The sequence below is a fragment of the Acomys minous genome (assembly GCF_964271855.1).
Source record: "Acomys minous genome assembly, chromosome: 2".
NCBI lineage: Eukaryota > Metazoa > Chordata > Mammalia > Rodentia > Muridae > Acomys > Acomys minous.
Genome location: NC_140484.1, coordinates 139,520,441 through 139,543,050, shown reverse-complemented (window position 1 = coordinate 139,543,050; position 22,610 = coordinate 139,520,441). Strand labels below are relative to the sequence as shown.

At 49.2% G+C, this 22,610-nt stretch overlaps 1 protein-coding gene across 6 annotated transcripts in view; it reads left to right on the top strand.

Moving 5' to 3' along the window:
- Window positions 1–22,001, top strand: part of SCUBE2 (signal peptide, CUB domain and EGF like domain containing 2) — a 73,057-nt gene extending 51,056 nt beyond the window's left edge. For 3 of the 6 annotated variants that reach the window (XM_084772514.1, XM_084772517.1, XM_084772513.1), the window contains 7 exons: window positions 9,709–9,879; window positions 11,159–11,326; window positions 11,812–11,973; window positions 13,145–13,342; window positions 15,482–15,634; window positions 18,165–18,244; window positions 19,540–22,001. In XM_084772514.1, the coding sequence (XP_084628640.1) occupies window positions 9,709–9,879; window positions 11,159–11,326; window positions 11,812–11,973; window positions 13,145–13,342; window positions 15,482–15,634; window positions 18,165–18,244; window positions 19,540–19,692 (1,085 nt within the window). In that variant the 3' untranslated portion in view covers window positions 19,693–22,001. The remainder of the gene's footprint in view (window positions 1–9,708; window positions 9,880–11,158; window positions 11,327–11,811; window positions 11,974–13,144; window positions 13,343–15,481; window positions 15,635–18,164; window positions 18,245–19,539) is intronic. The other 3 variants (XM_084772518.1, XM_084772516.1, XM_084772515.1) reach the window with 2 other exon arrangements.
- Window positions 22,002–22,610: the final 609 nt, after the last annotated feature.

The following is a 22,610-nucleotide window of genomic DNA, read 5'->3' as shown; positions in this document are numbered from 1 at the left end:
CCATGTGATCACACATACATGTACATACATGAACAAGGACACAGACATACACACAGAAATAAATACAGATAACTCAATAGAAAAGCAATTCTATTTACAAAGTACAGATTCCTGGTCTGAGGCTGTAGCTCACGGTAAAGTTTTTGCTGAGCCTGGGGTTGGTCTTGAGGAGTTGGAGAGTGGCTCAGCAGTTAAGAGCATCGTCTGGAGGGAGAACACAGTATCTCCGAGGCAGTTAGGAGGAAGGGGTGGCATTTGTTAAGTGTGTGCATCAGGATCTGTAAAGAGAAAGCGCTGGGGTAGCCTCTGATCCTGCCACTCGCCTCCCATACATCCCTCACCTCTCCCAGCCCTGTTCCATATGCAGAAGGCGCTGAGAGGAAGCTAGTGGGTGGGTTGAATGGCTGAGCCAACGTTAGACAGGACGAGATTTATAGAAGCAGGGGAAAAACAGACTCTCGAGAAAGCCTGGAACTCGGATGCTGAGAGGAGATGCAGCACTGAATATGGAGTCAAAAGGGCAGGGGAGCACAGGGAGCGAGGCAGAGAGGGGCCCATTAGAGACTGGGGAGTGGACAGACGGCTCAGGGGTCAAGAGCGTGTGCTGCTCTTCCAGAAGACTGGACCCACAATGCCTGAGACTCCAGCTCCGGGATAGCCACAGCCCTCTTCCTGGCCACTGAGGGCACCTGCGCGCGCGCGCACACACACACACACACACACACACACACACACACACACACACAGAGAGATAATAAGCATTTTAAAGTAAAGATGAATCTAGGGGTACGGTGGACAGGAGAGTTAGGGGGAAGTTTCTTGCAGTAATCCAAATAAGAGATGAGGAGGAGATTTGGGTGCTGTGGAGATGGGAGCAGGGCTGGGCGAGAGGCCCTGGAGGATGCCGCAGCCAAGTGATGGAGAGTGAGGAATAGCTGTGGTTTGGAGCATTAGTAGCAGGGAGAATAGGGATGCCACTTAGTAAAAGAGTAAAGTCAAGTCCTCAGAAAGCAGACAAGTGCCCCTGCACCAGGTGAATTTGAAGTCTCCGGGCAGAGGCATTGTATTATTTACTTTTCCTGCGATTGTGACAACATGCTTGAAAAGAGCAATTTTTAAAAGGAAGGGTCTATTTTGGATCACAGTTTGGGTATGCAATACACAGAGGTGGCAGGGGCATGCGACAGCTGCTCGCATCATCGCTGCAGTCAGGAGCAGAAGGAGACGAAGTGCTGGTGCCCAGCGTACTTTCTCCTCTTTCTTTATCCTGGGACCCCCAAGGCAGAGCATGGTGCCACCCACCGTTAAGATGGCCCTCCCTCTTGGTTAAATATCTCAGGAAGCAATCTCACAGCCACATTCAAAGGCGTGTCTCCTAGGTGATTCCAAGGTGTTGTCAAGTTGACAGCTGAGATTAATTGTGTCAGGTATCCGTTCAAGCCCTCCTGTCACGCTTGGTACACACAAACTCTACCTTGCCTTGTCCTGTTGTAATGGTCGTCCCACTGCTATGTGCCCGTCTGCGGCCCACTGCTGTGCCTGTCTGCGGCCCACTGCTGTGCCTGTCTGCGGCCCACTGCTGTGCCTGTCTGCGGCCCACTGCTGTGCCTGTCTGCGGCCCACTGCTGTGCCTGTGTGCGGCCCACTGCTGTGCCTGTCTGCGGCCCACTGCTGTGCCTGTCTGCGGCCCACTGCTGTGCCTGTCTGCGGCCCACTGCTGTGGCCTGTCTGCGGCCCACTGCTGTGCCTGTCTGCGGCCCACTGCTGTGCCTGTCTGCGGCCCACTGCTGTGCCTGTCTGCGGCCCACTGCTGTGCCTGTCTGCGGCCCACTGCTGTGCCTGTCTGCGGCCCACTGCTGTGGCCTGTCTGCGGCCCACTGCTGTGGCCTGTCTGCGGCCCACTGCTGTGGCCTGTCTGCGGCCCACTGCTGTGGCCTGTCTGCGGCCCACTGCTGTGCCTGTCTGCGGCCTGCTCTTCCACTCCTCTATCAGAGCCCATGCCCTCCATTGCTTACCCACGTGGTTCTGCGGTTGTGCCCTACCTCCCAGAGTTCTCCTTCTCTGTGAGACCATTGCTGGCTTCACACACACTGACGTCTTCTCTTAGAAAACACCCCCCCTTGCCTTCTCCTGCTTGTCCTTGCGTTTTTTGTCTCCAGGGACAGAACTCTTTTACAGGACTGTACAGTGCTTTCCTGCCTTTCATCTTCCCCTTAGTTAGGTTTTCATCCCAACTTCACCACCGAAGAGGCTTTTTCCGGGATCCCTAATGGCCGTCATATTGCTAACTCTCCCTGTACAGGAAGGCAGACTACTCATCCCACTGCAAACACACTCTTTATGTGTGCTACAGGCACCATGCACTTCTGGTCTCTCTACTTAGATGGCAGCTCCCTTTCCATTTTCAATACTGGTTCTGCCCCAAGTTTCTAGTATCTGGCATCAAGGTCCAGGGCTCAGTCCTGTCTCCTTCCTCTAGTTTCTTGCTCTCTTAGATAACCTCTGCTTTAAATACCACTATAGAGACTAGGCAGATGGCTAAGTGGGTAAGAGCATTTGCTTCGAAACAAGAGGATTTGAGCGCAAATCCCCAGCACCTATGTAGAAGCTGGGGCACGGCTGCATGTCATGTAGCCTCAATGTTGGAAAGCAGAGACAGCACCCAGGAGCTTGCTGGCCAGGCAGGCTAGTGAAAACAGTGAGCTTCAGGTTCAGTGAGAGACCCTGCCACAAAAAATAAGGTGAGACTACCAAAGGAAGATACCTGATATCTATCTCTGAGTTCCACATGTATGGACACAGGCCTGTATACATACATGAATGTGCACATAAATCATGCTCATGATAGATGGATGGACAGACAGACAGACAGACAGACAGACAGACAGACAGACAGCACTATATGGTAGCAACCCCTTAACTGCCCTATCCAACTATAGGTCTGTCTGTCTCTTATTCTGTCTACCTCTCCCCATTCCTCTCTCTGTGTCTCTTTAATATATATTTGAATTTATGACTGTCTTCTGGTACTATTAGTTAATATAAGTGATACATAATAAAAGATAGAATAAGGCAATAATTAGCATAAATAAACATAGTTCCAATTGGTATTCCTCTTCAGGTATACTCTTTCCTACTTGGCAAGGCTCGCTGCGATTGTACTGGTGTAAATCCATTTCTAAAGCAGACATTTCATTTGTTGCTAATGCTCTGTGTGAACTCCTGTCAGATCTGATTGAGTCATGACTGTTTGTCTCATGATAAGGCTTGATCAAGAGCTAGTGATAGTAGCAGAAGATGTGTCTACCCCAGCGCATTCCTGCCTTGCTCCAGTGTTTGTGCCATTGGTGAACCTTCAGAGCGATGGCTCCTCCAGCCCTCCACAGCTGCTTTCTGTGATCTTACGGTGGCTAGTCACTTAGTTAGAAACTAGATATTCTAATTAATTAAGTCTATTTGACCAGACACAGTTAAATTGTAATTCCTCAAAGGGTATGGCAAGAAATAAATCTATCAGCCCCAGAGTTGTGGAATGCTCACAATTTCCTTCCTTCCTTCCTTCCTTCCTTCCTTCCTTCCTTTCCTGCCACTCTGTAGACTAGGCTGGCCTTGAATTCATAGAGATCCGCCTGCCTCTGCCTCCTGAATGCTGGGATTAAAGGGATGTGCCGCCGCCACCACCCAGACCCTTCATCCCTACAACTGTGTCATGGGACTCTTGAACAGGTGGGTTGAATGAGGGGGCCAGTCTTACATCATCTATGTAGCCATGGAGGCTTGTCTCCTACTTAGTAGGGAAACATGCATATGTAGAGATCCGAGAATGTTTTTCTTACCCCTCTGAGTCAGTGCAGTATTGCCTCCGAGAGCACAGAGAGCTAGCTAGTGCTCTCAGGACCAGCACTTGGCTGGCTGGCTGGGTACCAGACTCACTGTTTCCTCCTCCTTCCCATCCAAACCTGCCTTTCTTCCCCTCATCATATGACCCTTCTCTTTACACAGTGGTCCAAGCCCCAAACCTGGAGTCTTTCTGGTATCTCCCCCGCAGTACCCCTCACCCCACCCGTGGTCAATCCTGTCAGGCCTTCCTGCAGATAGGCTCCTGAGGCGCTAGTGCCCTCTCCTCCACTGCTATTGCTGCTTTCCAAACCGCCCTCCTTTCCCCTGTCTGTCCTCACAGGCTCCTAATGTTCTCCTTCCCCTCAATCTGTTCTCACACAGCAGCCAAAAGATGGGTTAGAGACAGAAATTCTGTCACGCCGCCTGCCCATCCAGACCCTCTCTACACGCTATAAAGCCTTCCTCCCTTACCATGACCTTCAAGACCCAGCACAACATGCCTTGCTTGTTTCCTGTTGTCTGCTTGGTTCTTGTTTGCCAGTTTGCTTTTCAGGGTTTCACTATGCCGCACAGGCTGGCCTTGAACTCATAGGGATCTTCCTGACTCAGCCTCCCAAGGGTTAGGATTATAGGTGTATGCTGCCACACCTAGCTCTTTCTTTCTTTCTTTCTTTCTTTCTTTCTTTCTTTCTTTCTGATAGGGCCTCGCTGTGGAGCACACGATGGCCTAAACCCTGCAATTCTCTGGCTTCTTCAGCCTCCAGACACCCTGCTCCTTTCCTCCTGCCCTTGGGACACAGGGCATCTGCAGCGAGGCAGTCTCATTGCCAGCCTGTTTCCTTCCTTCTGATCCAGTCTCTGCCCAGGGTGGTCCTTTCAAGCCACCTTACTGAAGGACACACATGCAGGCGCTGGGTCTTGTGTTCAGATACGGGTTTAAGCCAACAGAAACTCTTTATTAGCCAGCTGGCAGCTGCACTGAGTGTTTGGGATCCCAGTGTAGCCCAAGCCTTTCTCAGGATGACCTTTTAAGCACAAAAACCATGTTCCAGGTCGACATACGTCAGTTTACAAGATCAGTTGGCCAGATACAGAACTGCAGAAGCTAAAAAGCAAGGTTAGTAAGTTTAGAGACTTTCCAAGAACTATACGGACGTTGATGGATTCGGCCTTTGCTTTCGTTTCGGGCTGTGGTGCTGTCTACGTGCTGAGTTTTACAGCCTGAATGGCATTTCCATCATGGAGTCAGTTGTGCTAAGGTCTGGGGCCCTGTTATACTAGTACCCTGTTTACTTTGCACCACCACGGCCACTGCTTGGCGCTCTATTGTGCCTTCTTTTGCCTGTTTATTGTCCATACTCTGCACGAGAGCAAAGGCTCTATTAGGTAAGGCCACGCCTGCCCACCTCCCTGCTGCATCTCCAGCTCCTGGAGTGACACGAGATACACAGTTCTTGTCTGGTTTCCTTGTCAAATGAAGAAGCAAACAATTCTTCATGGGCACCACTGAAGGCCAGAGCTAGCAAGATAACTCAGTGGGTAGAGGTGCCTGCCACCAAACCTGACGACCTGAGTTCAATCCCTGGGACTCACAGGTGAGAGCTGACTCCCCCCTCCCCCACCCACCCACAAGATAAAAATGTTAAAAAAAAAATTATGGGGGTAGGGGAGGCATTTGAATAGAGGGCCAAAAAGTCACTCTGAAGGAAGTAAAATTTTAGCTCCACTTAACTAGGCATGAAGAGACCATAGCACCCAGCTGGGTCCCCAGCAAGGGAGGTATCCAGCTGGGCTCATTTCTGGGCACCAACCACGAGGATGTTTTCAGACAGCAACCCTGAGTGCACCCCCAAACTCCTGCAAAGAGGATGTAGAAGCAATCTCTCAGTCCAAGGAGCCACTGTGCCCTGTTATCTTGGGGCGCACCTTTAAAGGGGGGCTCAAACCAGGTTCCTGAGGCTGCTGCACTGCCCTGGGACTCTTGGGACTTGTCTCTGAGCTGGGACAAAGCAGCCGCCCTGGGATACCTGGGAATCCGCATGGGTTGCTTGTGGCTCTCCTTCAGAAGTCAAGGCTCAATCCTTAAGACAACGGGAGATGCTGGAGAGTGGCCCCTTTTACTAGGTTTGCCCTCTTAGCTGCAGAGACCATAGTGTTTGCCTATAGCCTGAAATATTCAAAGGCTAGGGTGCTGAAAAGAGGGCAAGCCTTTAGGCCTTTTTGTCACCATTAATCCTGGCCCCTGCTGATTTCTACTCTTTTGCATCAGAAAAGCTTTCTTGTATTTTTTTCTTTCTTTTTCTTTTTCTTTTTTAAGTGGAGGAGAAACAGCTGTGCAGGATTTGAGAATGGGATTTTAATGGTCACTGACAGGACACAAAAGCTGCACTGTGATGGTGAAAGTGTTCTGGGGGCAATTGCGTCCTTTGTCTGAGGGCAGTGACACAAGCAGGCCACTCAGGGGAAGAGAGAAACAACTGTGACATGTGACTGAGGTGCTACCCAGCACATGTGCACAGCAGTGTTCCCAGGCATCCGTCACGGACAGTCAGGGTTCACTCATGTTTGCCTTGTGAAAGTAGCAAGTGTGCGTGGGTGTGTGGCATGAATTATTTCCCTGGGGGCGGTAGTCCATGTGCAGCAGGCCTCTCACTGTGGGGAGAAAGAAACAGGGCCTTCTTGGCCGCTGGGCAGCTGTGATTGGTTAAGAAATCCCAACTGATATGGGATAATGTGAAGCTTCTCCAAGTGGAACCCTGACAAGGATTGGGAGTTGGGCAAATGGCTCTAAGGCGGAGTCACACCTGCACAGTCCTTTGTCCATCCTGTCACCCTGTCCAGTGAGACGCAGGTCTAGGCCTGACCATGGGCACTGTTTTTTCTTCCAGAGGAGCCAGTCACAGTGCTCTGCCTCTACATGAGGACCGGGGCCATGGTTTATAGCTTGGGGCTCTTCCTCCAGTGGGAAATGGCTCAGGTCAGAGGCACTCTGGCCAGGCTAGCGTTGATTTGCTTTCTGCATTTCTCCATGACAGTTTGGCTGGAGAAATCCACAAAAGAGTTATGTACTTATTTACTCAGCCACTAGAAACACTGGGGTGGACAGGTGAGACCCAGCATGACACGAGAATGCTTTGTCTACAACTCAGTCCACCTTTCCATGAGACATGGGCTAGAAGCAGAGCGGCTGTGGCAACCATCGTGCAGTGAGGCTGTGTAGAGACAGGAAGTGTAAGGTATAGACTCTGCCACAGATATATCCTGCTCATTATAATATTGAGTACCAAGGAAGCAAAGTGGGTTCACACTTAAAATTTCAGTTATAACAACATGACAAACTCTTTGGGGGCTGGGGAGATAACTTGGTGGTTAAGGGCACTAGCTGCTCTTTCAGAGGACCCAGGCTTTATTCATAGCACCCACGTGGCAACAACCATGTGAGACTGCAATGTCAGGGGATCCGACATCTTCTTTGTACTCTGCAAGTACCAGGCATACACATGGTGCACAGACATACACAGAGACGAAACGCCTATAGCATAAAATAAAAAAATAAGTCTTTTTTTTTTAAATCAGAGACTCATATAAGAGAAAATATGAACAATACAAAAATTATTAAGATTTAAATATAAATGTAAATGTTATTGGTTTAGTACATTTAACTGTAGAAATAATACATGAAGTATTAAATAGTCTCATTGTGATCCAAAAACCTCATTTTAAGTAATGTTTCTGAGAGAGTAATGAAAAGTGAGTAATAAAATCTTTTTGTTGTTTTTGAGATGAGGTTTTACTATGTGGGCCTTGAACTCGCTGTGTAAGGCCAGGTCAGCCTTGGGCTCACAGAGACCTATCTGTCTCTGCCTCCTGAGAGTTGGGATTAAAGGCGTGCACGCTATCTTGCCAAGTGCTGGATATTTGATGACAGATCATTTACTATGTCCAACCCATCTGAAAATTGCATTCCTAGGATAGGACAAAAACAAATATCTCCCCCACCCCATGAACACTTGAGATGTACAACAGTTAACTTTGTCCCGTGGTTCTTTTTTTTTTCTATTTCCTGAAAGAATTAAGTTTAAAAGAGAATGCGTTTGTTCTAGTCAGATTCTTAGCTGCTTAGCAAGGTCCTGAATTGAGCTTCTGTCTCCACTTGTGCCCAGTAACCTCTCCTCTCCTGAGTTCAGAGTCCATGGTGCCAACCACCACACAAGGGAAGCTCCTCTCTTAACTCCAAAGCTCTAAACCTCAGCAGAGATGTTTCCTGAGCATAGCTGTCAGGCTTTGGACCCGGTTATTTAACTCCTCCTCCTCTCTCTGTAAACTGGAGCCAGTGAGGTCACCTGCTCCCCAGGCGTACACGACATATCACAGGTAAAGTGTCTGCCATGGTGTCATATATGCTGTAGGTACTTATGGGGGTGCTGTAAGAATGATGCTTGGGCTGGAGAGATGGCTCAGAGGTTAAGAGCACCAGCTGTTCTTCCAAAGGTCCTGAGTTCAATTCCCAGCAACCACATGATGGCTCACAACTATCTATAGTGACATATGGTGCCCTCTTCTGGGATGCAGGCAGAACATATATACTCAATAAAAATAAATAAATAAATAAACAAACAAATAAATAAATAAAGCTTTAAAAAAAGTGATGCTTGACTGTTGAACTAGGAAGCCAAAATTGGGTATATTTGCTTCACTTTCTTTTTGTTTTGTTTTGTTTTGGGTTTGGTTTTCCGAGACAGGGTTTCTCTGTATAGCCTTGGCTGTGCTGGACTCACTTTGTAGACCAGGCTGGCCTCGAACCCACATCTATCTACCTGCCTCTGCCTCCCAGTGCTGGGATTAAAGGCGTGCACCACCACGCCTGGCTTGCTTCACTTTCATGCTGCAGAATAGAGTACAGATCTTATCAGAAGCACAGTCATGAATTTTTTTATTGCTTATTCTTTCTGGAACATTTACAAGTGTTTATGCATTTTTTTTTGCACATCGGAAGTATGCTGGGGTTTTTCATTTGTTTGTTTGTTTGTTTTTTTCAAGACAGGGTTTCTCTGTGTAGCCTCTGCTGTCCTGGACTCACTTTGTAGACCAGGCTGGCCTCGAATTCACAGCGATCCACCTGCCTCTGCCTCCCGAGTGCTGGGATTAAAGGCGTGCACTGTTTTACCCACTGCAGCAGCTGAAGGGGGAGCTTTACAAAATACGGCTTCTAATGGGGTTCCTCCTTCCAGGGCCTCCTCCCCACCCCAATGTCTGGAATTCGGGAATTCCTTTGACTTATCCAGCTTCCCTATCTATCTTTCAAGGCCTCCCTCAAATGTGGCTTCCTCTAGGAAGCCTTGGAGGATTCTGCCAGGCAGAGCTCAGAACACCTCCCTCAGGTCTGGACCTGTAGGTAGCTCAGCGGTAGAGTGTTTGACTGGCATGTGTGAAGCCATCGGCCCAATCCCTAATTTTTCCAGGTGGAATGCACACACACACACACACACACACACACACACACACACACACACACACACACACACACGGAGGGAGGGGGAGGAGAGAGAGAGAGAGAATGAGCAATCTTCCCCTGCATACTCTGTTGATAGCCCCATAAACTAGGACAATCCAAAAGTTAAAAAACAAACAAACATTTCACCAACAAGTGATTCTGCTACAAAATAAGTAAGGTACCTATGGCCCTTGCTGGTCTAGGGAGGAACAGAACTACTGACAGGAGTCCAGAGACAAGGCTAGCTCTGTCTTTAAGGGGTTTGCGTGGGGAGTGGGGCCTATCTTCATCTTAACGCCTTCATCTCTGATGCTCACATCGCCCTTCCTCGGCCTCTGTTTCCACACTGACCAGATTGTTTCCCCTTTGGCTAGTCAGTTGCAGGGCTGGGACGTATTATGACGGATCACAAGAACGCTGCATTTTATGTCCAAACGGAACCTTCCAAAACGAGGAAGGACAAGTCACTTGTGAACCATGCCCCAGACCAGAAACTCTTGGGGCCCTGGAACTCTCAGGAGCCTGGAATGTATCTGAGTGCGGAGGTAAGGACTCTGCCCCTTCTTGCTCCTCCAGTCCCCAGTGTCATTGCTTAGACTAAGGTGGGGTGGCGCCCCAGAGACTCTAGATGATGCACACTGGACCTTGGTCTCCCCACAAGCAGGAACCATGCTGGCTTCATTACTAGTTGCTAGTGCTTGGGTTGGTGCCTGACATACTGGCCTGGTGCCCACGGGAGCAATGAATGAAGGTGGAGACTCGGCTCGGTTGGTAGCGTTTGAGCTCCAGCACTGCGTTAGCTGGGTGTGGTAGGAGACACTTGTCATCTCAGTCCTTGGGAGGCAGAGGCAGGAAGCTCAGGAGTTCACAGTTATCTTTGACTGCACAGTTGAGTTTGAGGTCAGCCTGAGCCACGTGAGACCCTGTCTTGAAAATAAAGACCAAAGGATGGGGAAAAGATTGCAGAGCAGTGTAAATGTTGCACTCACGTGCTTTCTTCACTCTGTAAATATGAACACCGGAGACCCCGGCCATCTCTCAGTTGAAAGGGCCCTGGTTAACTAAATGGGGTCACAAAACAGAAACAAAACTCATGAATCTGGAAAAGGGACAGGTAGCGATGCAGACGGAGAGAAAAGCAGAAAGCAAGAGAGTAGTTAGCGTCCATTGGACACATGCTGGTACAAAAGTAACCAATGAAAGAATAGGAAAAGCGCCAAAAATCTCATGAATAAACAAAAGATGGGATTTGGGTGGGGCTGCAGGAGGCACAGACTCAATAAAGCACCGTGGTAATGACAAATTGCTTCCTCCAGGATGAGCTTCGGGGAGTCTTTCATTAATGTCTGGCCCTTTCTCTGATTGTGAAGGGGGGAAAGGACCCGTGGTTTAAAGTCCGTGTCACTGGGTCCCTCTGTCCATGTGGGTGAGTTAGGCAAAGTCAGGTTTCTGCCTCTAGTCACCAGGTTGGCTCCATAGCAGCCGTTGTCCCATCCTCCTCACTCTAGACCCACCCCAACCAAAGCCTATTACGAGGGATCCCTGGGTAGGGTGCAGGTCAAGGCTCTGCACATGCTAGGCCTTTCTCACACTAGAAGCAGACAGCCTGGCCTACTCGTGCCCATCTCTTCAGTGGGCTCTGTCCGCCTGTGTGCCCACCTCATGTTCTTGCCCATCTCCTCCTGAGGATCCTGATGGCAGTGCCCAGGGCTTCTCACCGTTGTGTGAGCCGAAGTCAGCACGGGGTATCCGGCCTCACAAAGACCTGTCTCTTTCTGCAGACAGGCTCTGGGGAGCCTCACTCAATGCCATTACTCCCTGCAGGCCTGTGCCAACCAGGTGAATATTCAGCAGATGGATTTGCCCCTTGCCAGCTCTGTGCCCTGGGCACCTTTCAGCCTGATGCGGGCCGTACATCATGCCTCCTGTGTGGAGGAGGTCTTCTCACCAAACATCTGGGAGCCACTTCCTTCCAGGATTGTGAAACCAGAGGTGAGTACTTGCTTGCCCCTTTCTGGAACTCCACGCCTCTTCTGAATTCCACGTGATCCAGCCCAGCCCAGCCCGCCCCTGTAGCAGGGTTTAGAACGCCTCCTCGGCCACCTAGGCCACGCCCACAAGTGTGATGATTGGGCAGCAACGAGCAGATTTTGCAAATAGACCTCCTGGGCTCCACCCATCTCAGTGGCCTAGCCACCCCATACCAGTCCCTTCCAGAGTAACATTTCCTGGTTTCTCCTGAGGGAGGGCCACTTTCTGTGCTCCCGCCCCGGTGATTTAAGAGGTGACCACTGCTGCCTGGCCACGTGCATTTGTGATCGTTATTTTGAGTGTTTTGAATACCTCTCCCTCTGGCTGTTGAGGGATCAAGTGTTGATTAATGCCAGCTTGCCAGGAAAGCAGTATTTCACTTAGGCGCAATAATTTATTTTATAAGCCTTGAAGCATTTGACTAAAAACAGTCTCTTTCTTTGCAGTTCAGTGTTCACCTGGGCATTTCTATAACACCACCACACACCGATGTATCCGTTGCCCCCTGGGGACATACCAGCCTGAATTTGGAAAAAATAACTGTGTTTCCTGCCCAGGCAATACTACCACTGACTTTGATGGCTCCACTAACATCACACAGTGCAAAAGTAGGTTTTTCTTTAGGGTGTTTCTCAGGGTGGACCAGAGGGTGAGTGCCTGGGTTACACCTGGGCAGGGAAGCGTGAGGAGGCAGCTGGGTCCCAGCTTCATTCAGGATCATGTATGATATTAGTTCCCCTCATAGCTAAGTGGACCAGTGCTATGGGAGGGAGGGGCCGCAGTGCTCATGGTTAAAAAGGGAGCGATAGCTGTGACCCCAGAATTCCTTACCCTTTTAATATGTGTGGTGCAGGGGATTGAACCAAATGCTTAATACATAGCACATCCTCTGTCTCTGAGCCCCACTCTAGCCATCTCTCTATACTTACAACTGTAATCTCCCCCAGGATAGTTTTCATTCAGCCTGGCTCGACAGGCACTGTCTGAGGGTCTGCTCTGTGCCCAGCATCCTGTGAAGTCAGCCTGGCCAAGCTGCCAGGAGCCAGGCTGCAGGGCTGCTGGAGGAGCAGGGGACGGGTTTGCGGAGGAAAGGACCCTGGGCAGCATGCAAAGAGGATGGGACAGACAGGATAGAGCTTCATGCTCCAGACAGGCCTGAGGGAAGCCGGAGCTTAGGCAAGTGAAGGCCTCTGGCAGCTGACTTCTGAATCTCGGCTGGCTGGCCAGGAAAAGGAAGTCTCTGATGTGGGGCCTGCTAAGGAGTGGGATTTGTAGCTCCAGCGATGAGAAACAGAATCACTCAAGGGCTTGCTAATGTGGGTGTTTCCTGCATTCCCTCCTACACGAGATGCTATCGTAAAGGCTGATAGTAGAGCTCTCCCACGGGTGACCTGCCACCCAGGCTAGTGAGGAGGCCTCCCCAAACAGGAGGTTGAGAGGGGCAGTGAACCTGTGAGTTTTCTGGGTAAGAGATTAGTTTTCTCTCCCTGGTTGTTTTCTGTTAGTTTGTTTGTCATGTTTTGCCTTGTTTCCCATTTCAGCAGTGGAGCTTGAACCTACAGCCTCATGCATGTGAGGCAAGGGCTTTTCCGCTGCGCTGCAGCCCAAGCCCCAAGTGTCCTCTCTGTCTCAGTGTAGTTGTAGCCAAAGACACCGGTCTTGAAGGCCTGCTTTGGTGACAGTCTCACTAGCGCCCCTGAGAGCCTCATGTGTTGCTAGATTAGGCTTTGGGAGGGCCCACAGTGTTCTGCCCTCTTAACTCATGCACTTCCTTTCCAGACAGAAAGTGCGGAGGGGAGCTGGGGGATTTCACAGGGTATATTGAATCCCCAAACTACCCTGGGAACTATCCCGCCAATTCAGAGTGCACCTGGACCATCAACCCACCCCCCAAACGTCGTATCCTGATTGTGGTCCCCGAGATCTTCCTGCCCGTTGAGGATGACTGCGGTGACTACCTGGTGATGCGGAAAACCTGTGCGTCTCCCCCTGGGCGTCCCTCCCTTCCCAAAGCAGCCTGGGGAGCCCGATGACCTGCCCCCCCCCCCCCATAGCGGAACACAAATGGGACATGAGTTTATAGCTGAGCGGGGCTGGCTTGACACTGTTCACTCTAGGTAGCAACATATAGTTAGGGATTGCCCAAGGCCAAAGGCATGATCCAGCCAGGAAGGAAGGCCCCTCCCGTTATCCCGACTCAGCCTCTGGTGTCTATGAAGAAGCAGTTCTGAACCTATGGCTCTCAGCCCCTTTGACAAAGCTCTGTTCCCCGCAAATATTTGCATTATGATTCATAACAGTAGAAAAATTACAGTTATGAAGTAGCAATGAAAATGATCTTGTGGTTGGGGGGTCAGCACAACACAGGGAGCTGTATGAAAGGGTCGCCCCAGTGTTAGGAAGGTTGAGGACATTGGCCTAGGGGATGCTAGGCATCAATGCAGCTTGATGACAGAGCCGAGAGTGGGCTCGATCCCAGGCTCACCTCCTATTGGGTCTGTGATCTTGGCTGGACATACGGAACCTCTTACTGTAGTCTTCTGGGGAAGCGGGTAGAAATGACAGCTGCTGCCTTGTAGGGTTGTTAGGACTAAAAGTTCAGGTTCTAGAATGCTCAGAAGGAGCCATGTGTCTATCTGTCTTCTTTTTAAAAATGTGCTGGTACATACTACTTGTACAAAAGAATGGGCTTCGTTATGATATTTTCATGCACATATATGATATATTTTGATCATATTCTCTCTCTATTACCCTTTTGTGCCCCTCCTAACTAGCCCCTTCCTCTTCCCTTAGTCTCTCCTTTGTTTGTCTTTGGGAGGGAGTTGTTTGTTGTCTTGTTCTTTATGACCTACGAGCATGGGAGAAAAGTTATTTACAGGAACATGGGAACCTTCCCAGTGACTACACAACTGGACAAAACATGTCTCTCCCAGGCAGCCGTTCATTGTATAGATCATAGGGTGGGGTGGGGGAGGGGCAATGATCATGAGCTCCTCCCCTCTCCATCAAGTGATGCTGATAAGCACAGTCTTGTACAGATGCCGTGTGTGAGTCCAAGAGTGTGATGACCATTACTCGTGGTTAAAATGCCTGAAGTCAGTTGAGGGTTTGAATCCTGTCCTTGCCACATCCTGGCTATGGGCCCTGCGTCCTTATTGTAACAGAGTCAGTCATTGGTCAGCCTCTGTGGTTTTCAGAAGAATCAATGAGATCAAGCCCATAAAATGCTCAGTGTACTTCCAGAAAGCTACAGTATGTGGGGGTGACCCTTGCTGGGTATGAGCAACTGGCTCTGAACTTTGGGGCCCTCTCTCCACTCCTACCATGGGTGGGGACAGCCTGGGCAGCAGCCGTTTGTCTGGCTGAGGGCAGGTGGGGCTTAGGCTTTCCTTGGGGTAAAGTATAATCCCTCCCTCCTGGGCCCCCCCATCCTCCCTGCCCCCACCCCCCACCCCCGCCATGCAATCTTCTTTATTTCCAAGGCTTTCTTTGTTAGGATGAGCCAGAGAGTCCGTGTGTGTGTGTGTGTGTGTGTGTGTGTGTGTGTGTGTGTGTGTGTACATGCAGGTACCTGTGGAAGCCTAAGGACAACTAAAGTTGTCATTCCTCAGTTGCCATCCACCTTGTTTTTTGAAACAGGTTCTCTCATAGCCAAGCAGGCTAGGCTGTCTGGGAAGCAAACCTCAGGGGTCTACATGTCTCAGCTTTCCCATGACTACTATGTCTGACTTCAAAACCAACCACCACCACCACCACCCCCAATGGGTTCTGGATATCAATCTCACAGCTTCATGTTTGCAAGGCAAGCACTTTACTAAGGGAGCTGTTTCCTCAGCCCAAGAATTCTTGAGTTTAACTTATTGTGTGGGTTAAGTGTTTTCTTTTTTCTTTTTTTGGTTTTTTGAGACAGGGTTTCTCTGTGTAACAGCCCTGGCTGTCCTAGACTCCCTTTGTTGACCAGGCTGGCCTCGAACTCACAGAGATCTGCAAGTACTGGGATTAAAGACATGCACCACAGCGCTGGGCTTGGGTTAAGTGTTTTTAAAGATGAGCATTCCCTGACTGCCGGCACCATGACACCTCTCAAGCCCCGCCCCCTCTGTCTTCCCTTGGCAGCTTCATCAAATTCCGTGACCACATATGAAACCTGCCAGACCTACGAACGCCCCATCGCCTTCACCTCCAGGTCAAAGAAACTGTGGATTCAGTTCAAGTCCAATGAAGGGAACAGTGCCCGAGGCTTTCAGGTCCCCTATGTGACATATGATGGTAAGCAAGAGCTGTGATGCTCACGCTGCGCCATGGCACAGGTGGTGTGGCTCTGCTCCGAAGAAATTGGCTTCTGAGCCAGCTGGCAGATGCTAGCAAGCACACCCACTCAGCTAGCCAGGCAGGGTGAGGCAAAAGGACATGGCTGACTCAGTGGGGCCACATTTTAAACAGCCATTTGGGGACACTTACTGTGGGGATGGAAAAGAATGGGTTAGAAAATACAGGGAAAGTTGGTAGAGTGAGGTGTGAGCGCCAGGTCCGTGCCACAGTTACCTTTTACAAGGCACATCCCTCATGGTCACCCCAGGAAGCAGGCCCAGTCACTTTCTGATGTGATAAATGAGGCCACCCAGGCTTAGAGATTTAAATAACCAAGCTGAGGTCATGACATGACAAAGTTGCCGAGCTGGGATGACCCGAGTCTAGAGACTTCAGAGCCTGAGTTCTTACCTACAAACCCGCTCTGTGTTTGAAAGGCTGATGGAAGGCAGGAGGCATGGGAGGCTCTTGGAAACAGGGATGTGGTTTTGTTGTTGTTGTTGTTGTTTTTAAGACAATATTCTAGAAGCATTTGGTTTTCTGTTACACCTGAATTCCTAATAGTAGATTCCCTTAATGGAAAGAAGCCAATCTTCTGAGGTCCAGACACCAAAAATAAGCAGGGCACAGTGGCATTATACCTGCAACCCAGCACTTAAGGGGTGGAGGCAGGAGGATCAGGAATTCAAGGCTAGCCTAGACTACAGTAGACCCTATTTAAAAAAGAAAGAAAGAAAGAAAATGCATACTTTGTTTATTTGGACTTTGTAGTTTGTTTGTTTTGAGACAGGGTTCTATAGTTCACAAAGTCACCATATGTTGCCCAAACTGGCCTTGAAATTGTACACTTACATTATATATTCATTAAAATAAGAGAGCGAGGACGAAGGTGTCGCGTCAGTAGTAGCAATACTAGTTCTGTGTGTCTCAAATACTAATTGTGATGGTGTCCCGTCACCGTCTCCGGACAGAAGAAACTTCTTGGGAGCGCCTCAAACCCCCTCCACAGATGCTCTCAGAATTCACGTGGCCTCTCAGCATGTGGTACGTGTCTGGTCTCTGGAGAGGGCTGTGCTCTGCATATGCTTGTTTGAGTCATGACTATGGGAAACAGGCTAGACTTCAAAGCCGGGCGAGATTACATTTGGAAAAGGAGTAGTACCGCATGCACTGCATTCAGTGTGCATGCCAGGACCAAAGAGATGATGGATGCGAAAGCAGAAGAATGTTCTCCTTCCGCAGACAGCCGAGTTCTCCACCCTAGCCCTAAGCCAACTAAAGAGAGGAATCTTTCTTGGTGGTAAGCTTGGCCACCTTATACACTGCGTGGAGACAGAGAGAGTGGGGATGTGGCAGGTGCTGGTAGTGAAGGAAGGAGAAGCCTAGGTGAACTCCCAGGGGAGGAAGCAGAGGCAAGAGCAGATCGCCAAGCGTGGAGCACCCAAGCCCCACGACAGCAAAAAGCTGGGAACAAGAGGAAAGCAAGAACCTCAGGGAGCAGCCAGTGAGAGAGCCAGAAAACCAGAGCGAGCGTGTTCTAGAAGATCAGAGAGGAACTGGATGGAGGAGGAGCGTGGCCAGCCAGGGCAAACACTACTAACGCACGCAGGAAGGTGAGGCCCAGCATTTGACACCAGGACACACAACAAGAAGGCCCTTGCTGGCCTCAGTAGGCAGTTTGGAGGAGTGGTTGGGACAAAACTGACAGCAGTGGGTTTAGGAGGAGAAGAAAGGTCCAGCTGTGGACAGTGAATGTTGACCCTTCTCTGGAAGGGAGGAGGGACATGAGATGGAAGCTGGAAAGAAAGATGGAGTTTAGCAAGGCATCCTTAAGATCCCCGTGTGCTCATGCTGATGGAATCATAGGATGACTTTTGTGTGGGAAAAAGTGTAGAATGACTGGTGTGCATGCCTTGATTTAGGGAGGGAAGATGCATCTTGACTGGAAGCACAGAAGGCCCCGCGGAGGAGGGAGGAGGGAGGAGGGAGGAGGGGGGAGGGAGGAGGGAGGGGGGAGGGGGGAGGAGGGAGGAGGGAGGAGGGGGGAGGGAGGAGGGAGGAGGGAGGAGGGGCAGATGTCGGCTGAGCAGAGGTGCCGAATGTCTTCTCTGTGCCAGAATGGAGAGTTCTCTGAGAGCAGCCACCCAAGGGGACGTCTTAGGAATTAAAAAAGACGGAAGGCTCGAGTTTAGAAACAATTAAACACTGAGAAGAAAAATATGTCCTTTAGCTGGGTATGGTGGTACACGCCTTTAATCCCAGCACTTGGGAGGCAGAGGCAGGTGGATCACTGTGAGTTCAATGTCAGCCTGGGCTACAAAGCAAGTCCAGGACAGCCAGGGCTACACAAGGAAATCCTCTCTTGAAATACATATGTATATATATACACACATACATATATATACATACATATACATATGTACATACATACATACATACATACATACATACATACATACATACACACACATGTCCTTTATTTCAACAGAAGACTACCAGGAACTCATTGAAGACATAGTTCGAGATGGCAGGCTCTATGCATCTGAGAACCACCAGGAAATACTGAAGGTGGGTACTGCCTCAGCACACAGAAAGTCACCCATGCGCTCCCCACATATAGCTCTACCTTCCAGACACTGAGCCTATGGGGACCAAGGTCAGCTCAATACTTTACCACGACTTAATTTATTAATTATCAACTTTCTGTTTTTAGTATTTTATGCATATAAACTTTAGTGTTATATATATATTTTTTCATATATCCGTAATCTATTTTGATCTTATCCACCCTCTCCCCTAACTCCTGCCAGACCTTGCCCAAGGTATTTCCTCCCCAACCTCATGTTCTCTCTGAGGTTTTCTAAAATAACCCGCTAAGTTCAGTTAGTCCAATCATAGTATATACAGTTAGGGTATGTTGTAGGGCCAGCCACCGGAGCATGGGCCATCTCCCTGAAGAAAACCGTCTCTCTCTCCTCTAAGCCAGCAACTGTCAATAGCTCCTCGGTTGAGGGTGGCGATTTGGGAACTCCTCACTCACTCAACCTGCAACCTTGGCTTGATCTTGTACTGGTCTTATGCAGGCAAACATAGCTGCTGTGTACCTTGGGTACGGGTGGAGGGTGCCTGCAGAGAAACCCAAGCATAGAAACAGTGTTTTTATGTTCTTGGGAGAAATCCAAGCAAAGAAACAGTGTTCTTATGTTCAACTTGGATAATGAAAGACCTTTGGCTCCTAGTTTATGGTTCAGGCTCAAAGCCCGCTGATTGAAACATGGGAATCAGCTAATTACAAGACAAAGTTATAATGTATAAATGCGGGTTTGTTGGAAGCAGCTCCCAGACACCACCACAAGAGAGAGGAGGAGAAGAGACAGAGAGATACAGAAAGAGAAAGGAGAGCAGAGGAGAGAGGGGAACCGAAATGTCTGGGCGAGGGGAAGGCCCGCCCCCTGGGCTGGGGAATTCAGGGTGGAGGACAGGGTATGCCAGCCACACCCTGCAGCAGGTTGTCGACTCAGGGATGCCCTGATCCAAACACTCACCACATTTTAGATACTTGTAAGTAACCAATGGCAAATACTCACCATATCTGTAACCCTAAACTGTTTTTTCATCTGGTTTAGGAGAAAAAAAACTTTCATATATCAAATCTTCTTTCATAAGTTAATGCATACTTACTATTAACAATTAAGAAAGATTAAAACTGGGAAGAAGATAGCAATCGGAGGAAAGGATTTTCACCGAGGGATTGATTGCTAGCTAGTGAACCTCCCTCTGACGTGATTCACTGCGAGCCCCTTGGCACGATGTCAGAGGGTTTGAGAGTCTTGGCCTGGTAACAAACGTTGTGTTCTTCCCAGGATAAGAAGCTTATCAGGGCCCTGTTTGATGTTCTGGCTCACCCCCAGACCTACTTCAAGTACACAGCCCAGGAGTCCCGAGAGATGTTTCCAAGATCTTTCATCCGGTTGCTACGTTCCAAAGTGTCAAGGTTTCTGAGGCCTTACAAATGACTCTTCCCACACTGCCACTCAGAAGCGTCCTCCTACTGTGGGCTCCGGAGGGGGGCTGAAGCCGTCTACCCTGCACGTGCCGGCCTGCCATCGGACTGTCGTTATGCCCAGTATCTGTGATTCATTAGAGTTCAGTTTTTATGATAATACAGATATCTTGGTAAACTGAACTTGGGTTTTCTTTCCCAGCATTTCAGACGTGGACTGCGCACAGCTTTGAGTAGTCCTGTGTGGGCGCCTGTCCTGGATGTGGCATGAGCTGCCTCAGCTGGCCTCCTTTTGGGTTCACACTCCTCTGATGGGTCTGCAGTGGAAAAGAGGCCACAGAAGAGCCCCTCTGGCTGCAGCTCCACTTCCTGCGGGCCAGTCCCCTCCCAGGGAGCATCTGTACTCACGCAGAGGTGACCAGGGCAAACAGGAGTGGGACACAAGCACACCAGGAGCCACCCAGGCCCTCCTCTCAGCTTTCTCCAGCCTCAGTGACGCCAGTTTAATCCTAAATGTGTGAGTTTTAAGCAGTGATGACTTAAAAAAGAAAAAAGACTCTAAAGAAGTAGAAATAAAAAGGCAAGAGTAGCCCCTCTGGAGGCATCAGTACACACACAACGAGTGCAGAGGGCTGGGCTGGTGGCACCCCTGTGCCCTCAGTCATGCTGAGCACTGTGCTAGGCTCGGAGAATTCTTGGTTGTGATCTTAACAGATGCCAGTTATCCACTGTCACTGAGGGGAGACTCCACCAGTCCGGGGCCAGTACTGCCAGGGCTCCCCGAGTGCCGTAGTGACTGGCACAGGTGCCTTCCTTTTCCATTCTGTCAAGGGTGAAACCGAGCCTGAGATAAGAAAGTGGCGCCACACGGGGGGGGGGGGGGGGGGGCACTGTCCTTCTCTGATGGTACAGCCACACACCGGTTCACAGGCCCCACAGTTGAGCCACTTTGGTCTGTACAGTGCGACTGAACAGTGTTCCCTTCACACATGAACTTTACTTGTCAACATTTTAAACCCTCCCTCAGGCCAAGTTCTTATTACAGTGGACGAGGACTCTATTGGGTTAGTGATGTAGCTCAGTGGTAGAGGCATTTGCCTGGGTGTGGCCCTCAATACCACCCCCCCCAAACAGTCCTGTCAATCAAGCTGCCCTCTCTGTAATGGATATGCATACAGCCGTAAGGTTTCGTTCTTTCTGTGGCAATTATATAGCCCAAAGTTCTGTGTACCAAAGTACTAAAAAAAAAAAAAAAAGTTTAACACGCATTTTAAAAAAGAACACAGAATGTATCATTATTATTAGACCTGCTTTTCCAACTCAATGTTGTTTTCAATCGATTAATGACGTTGGCTTTTTCCTTTTTCCTTTTTTAGATAGTCTTACTATGTAGCCCTGGCTAGCCTGGAACTCTATATGTAGACCAGGCTGGCCTCAAACTCAGAGTTCCACCTGCCTCTGCCTCCCGAGTACTGGGATTAAAGGCGTGCGCCACCACCGCCCGGCGATGGTGACATTTTTAAAGGGCCTAATAAAATGTTTCATTTTTACTTGGATAAAATTTCTCTTCAAGAATTTGAACGTCTCGCTAGGCACAGTGGCACTTGTAATCCCAGCACTCAGGACACAGAAGCAAGAAGATCAGGAATTCGAGGTCACCCTCACCTACATAGGAGTCTGAGGCCAGCCTGGGCTACAAGAGACCGTATCTCAAAGACAAAAACAAAACAAAAAAATATTTTTTAAACATATTAAGTTAAAAAAAAAAACACTAAGAGGTAGGTGTGAGCCTGATATGGTGGCGGACGCCTGTAATCCCAAGCACTCTGGGAGGCAGAGGCAGCTGAATCTCCGTGAGTTCAAGCTCATCCTTGTCTACAAAGTAAGTCCGGGACAGCCAAAAGAAAACAAAACAAAAACAAAAACAAAAACAAAAGGCAGGTGTGGTGGCACATGCCTTGAACCCCAGCACTTTGGGGTCAGAGGCAGGCAGATCTCTGTGAGTTTGAGGCCAACCTGGTCCTCAGAGCAAGTTCCAGGACAGCCAGAACTGTTATACAGAGAAAAGAGAAAGCCTGTCTTGGCGGGGGTGGGGAACCAAAACAAACGAAAATCATTAAGGGGCTGGAGAGACAGCTCAGCAGTTCAGAGCACTTGCTGCTCTTGCAGAGGTCCCAGGTTCAGTTCCCAGCACCCACACCAGATAACTTACCACTATCTAGAACTCCATTTCAGGCGATCTGTCACTCTCTTCGGCCTCTTTGGGCATTGAATGCATGTGGTGCACATATATTCAGGCCCACACACATACCTATGCAATTTAAAAATAATAAATCTTTGTTTTTAATGTTTTAAAATTTGTTTTATGTGTGTGGGTGTTTTTGTTTGCGTGTATGTCTGTGCAGCACAGGCAGGCCCGGCTCAGAGAAACCAGAAGAGGGTGTTGGATTCACTGAGACTGGAGTTGACTGACTTTAAGCCAATGTGTGGGTACTGGGGATCGAACCTGGGTCCTCTGGAAGAACAGTCAGTGCTTTTAACTGTTTGCTAGCTCTCCAGCCACTAATCATTTTTATATTTTATTTTTTATTTTTTGAGTCAGGGTCTCATTATATATCCCTGGCTGGCCTTGAACTGGCTTTGTAGATCAGGTTAGCCTTGAACTCACTCACCTGCCTCTGCCTCCTGAGTGCTGGGACTAAAGCTATGCACTATCATACCTGGCTATAAAATAAATCTTTTTTTTTTTTAATCATTAAAATGAACTCTTGGAGTTCGATAGGCTACAAGTCAACCTACATTTCCGGGTTTGACCATAAGGTAGAAATTCAGATTTCACTGGATGGTGAGGAGGATCGGAGGGCTAGGCCCTGTGACTTTATGTTTATGATGACGTGTGTTGCTTTGTCTTCCCAGAAGGCTGGGGTGAAC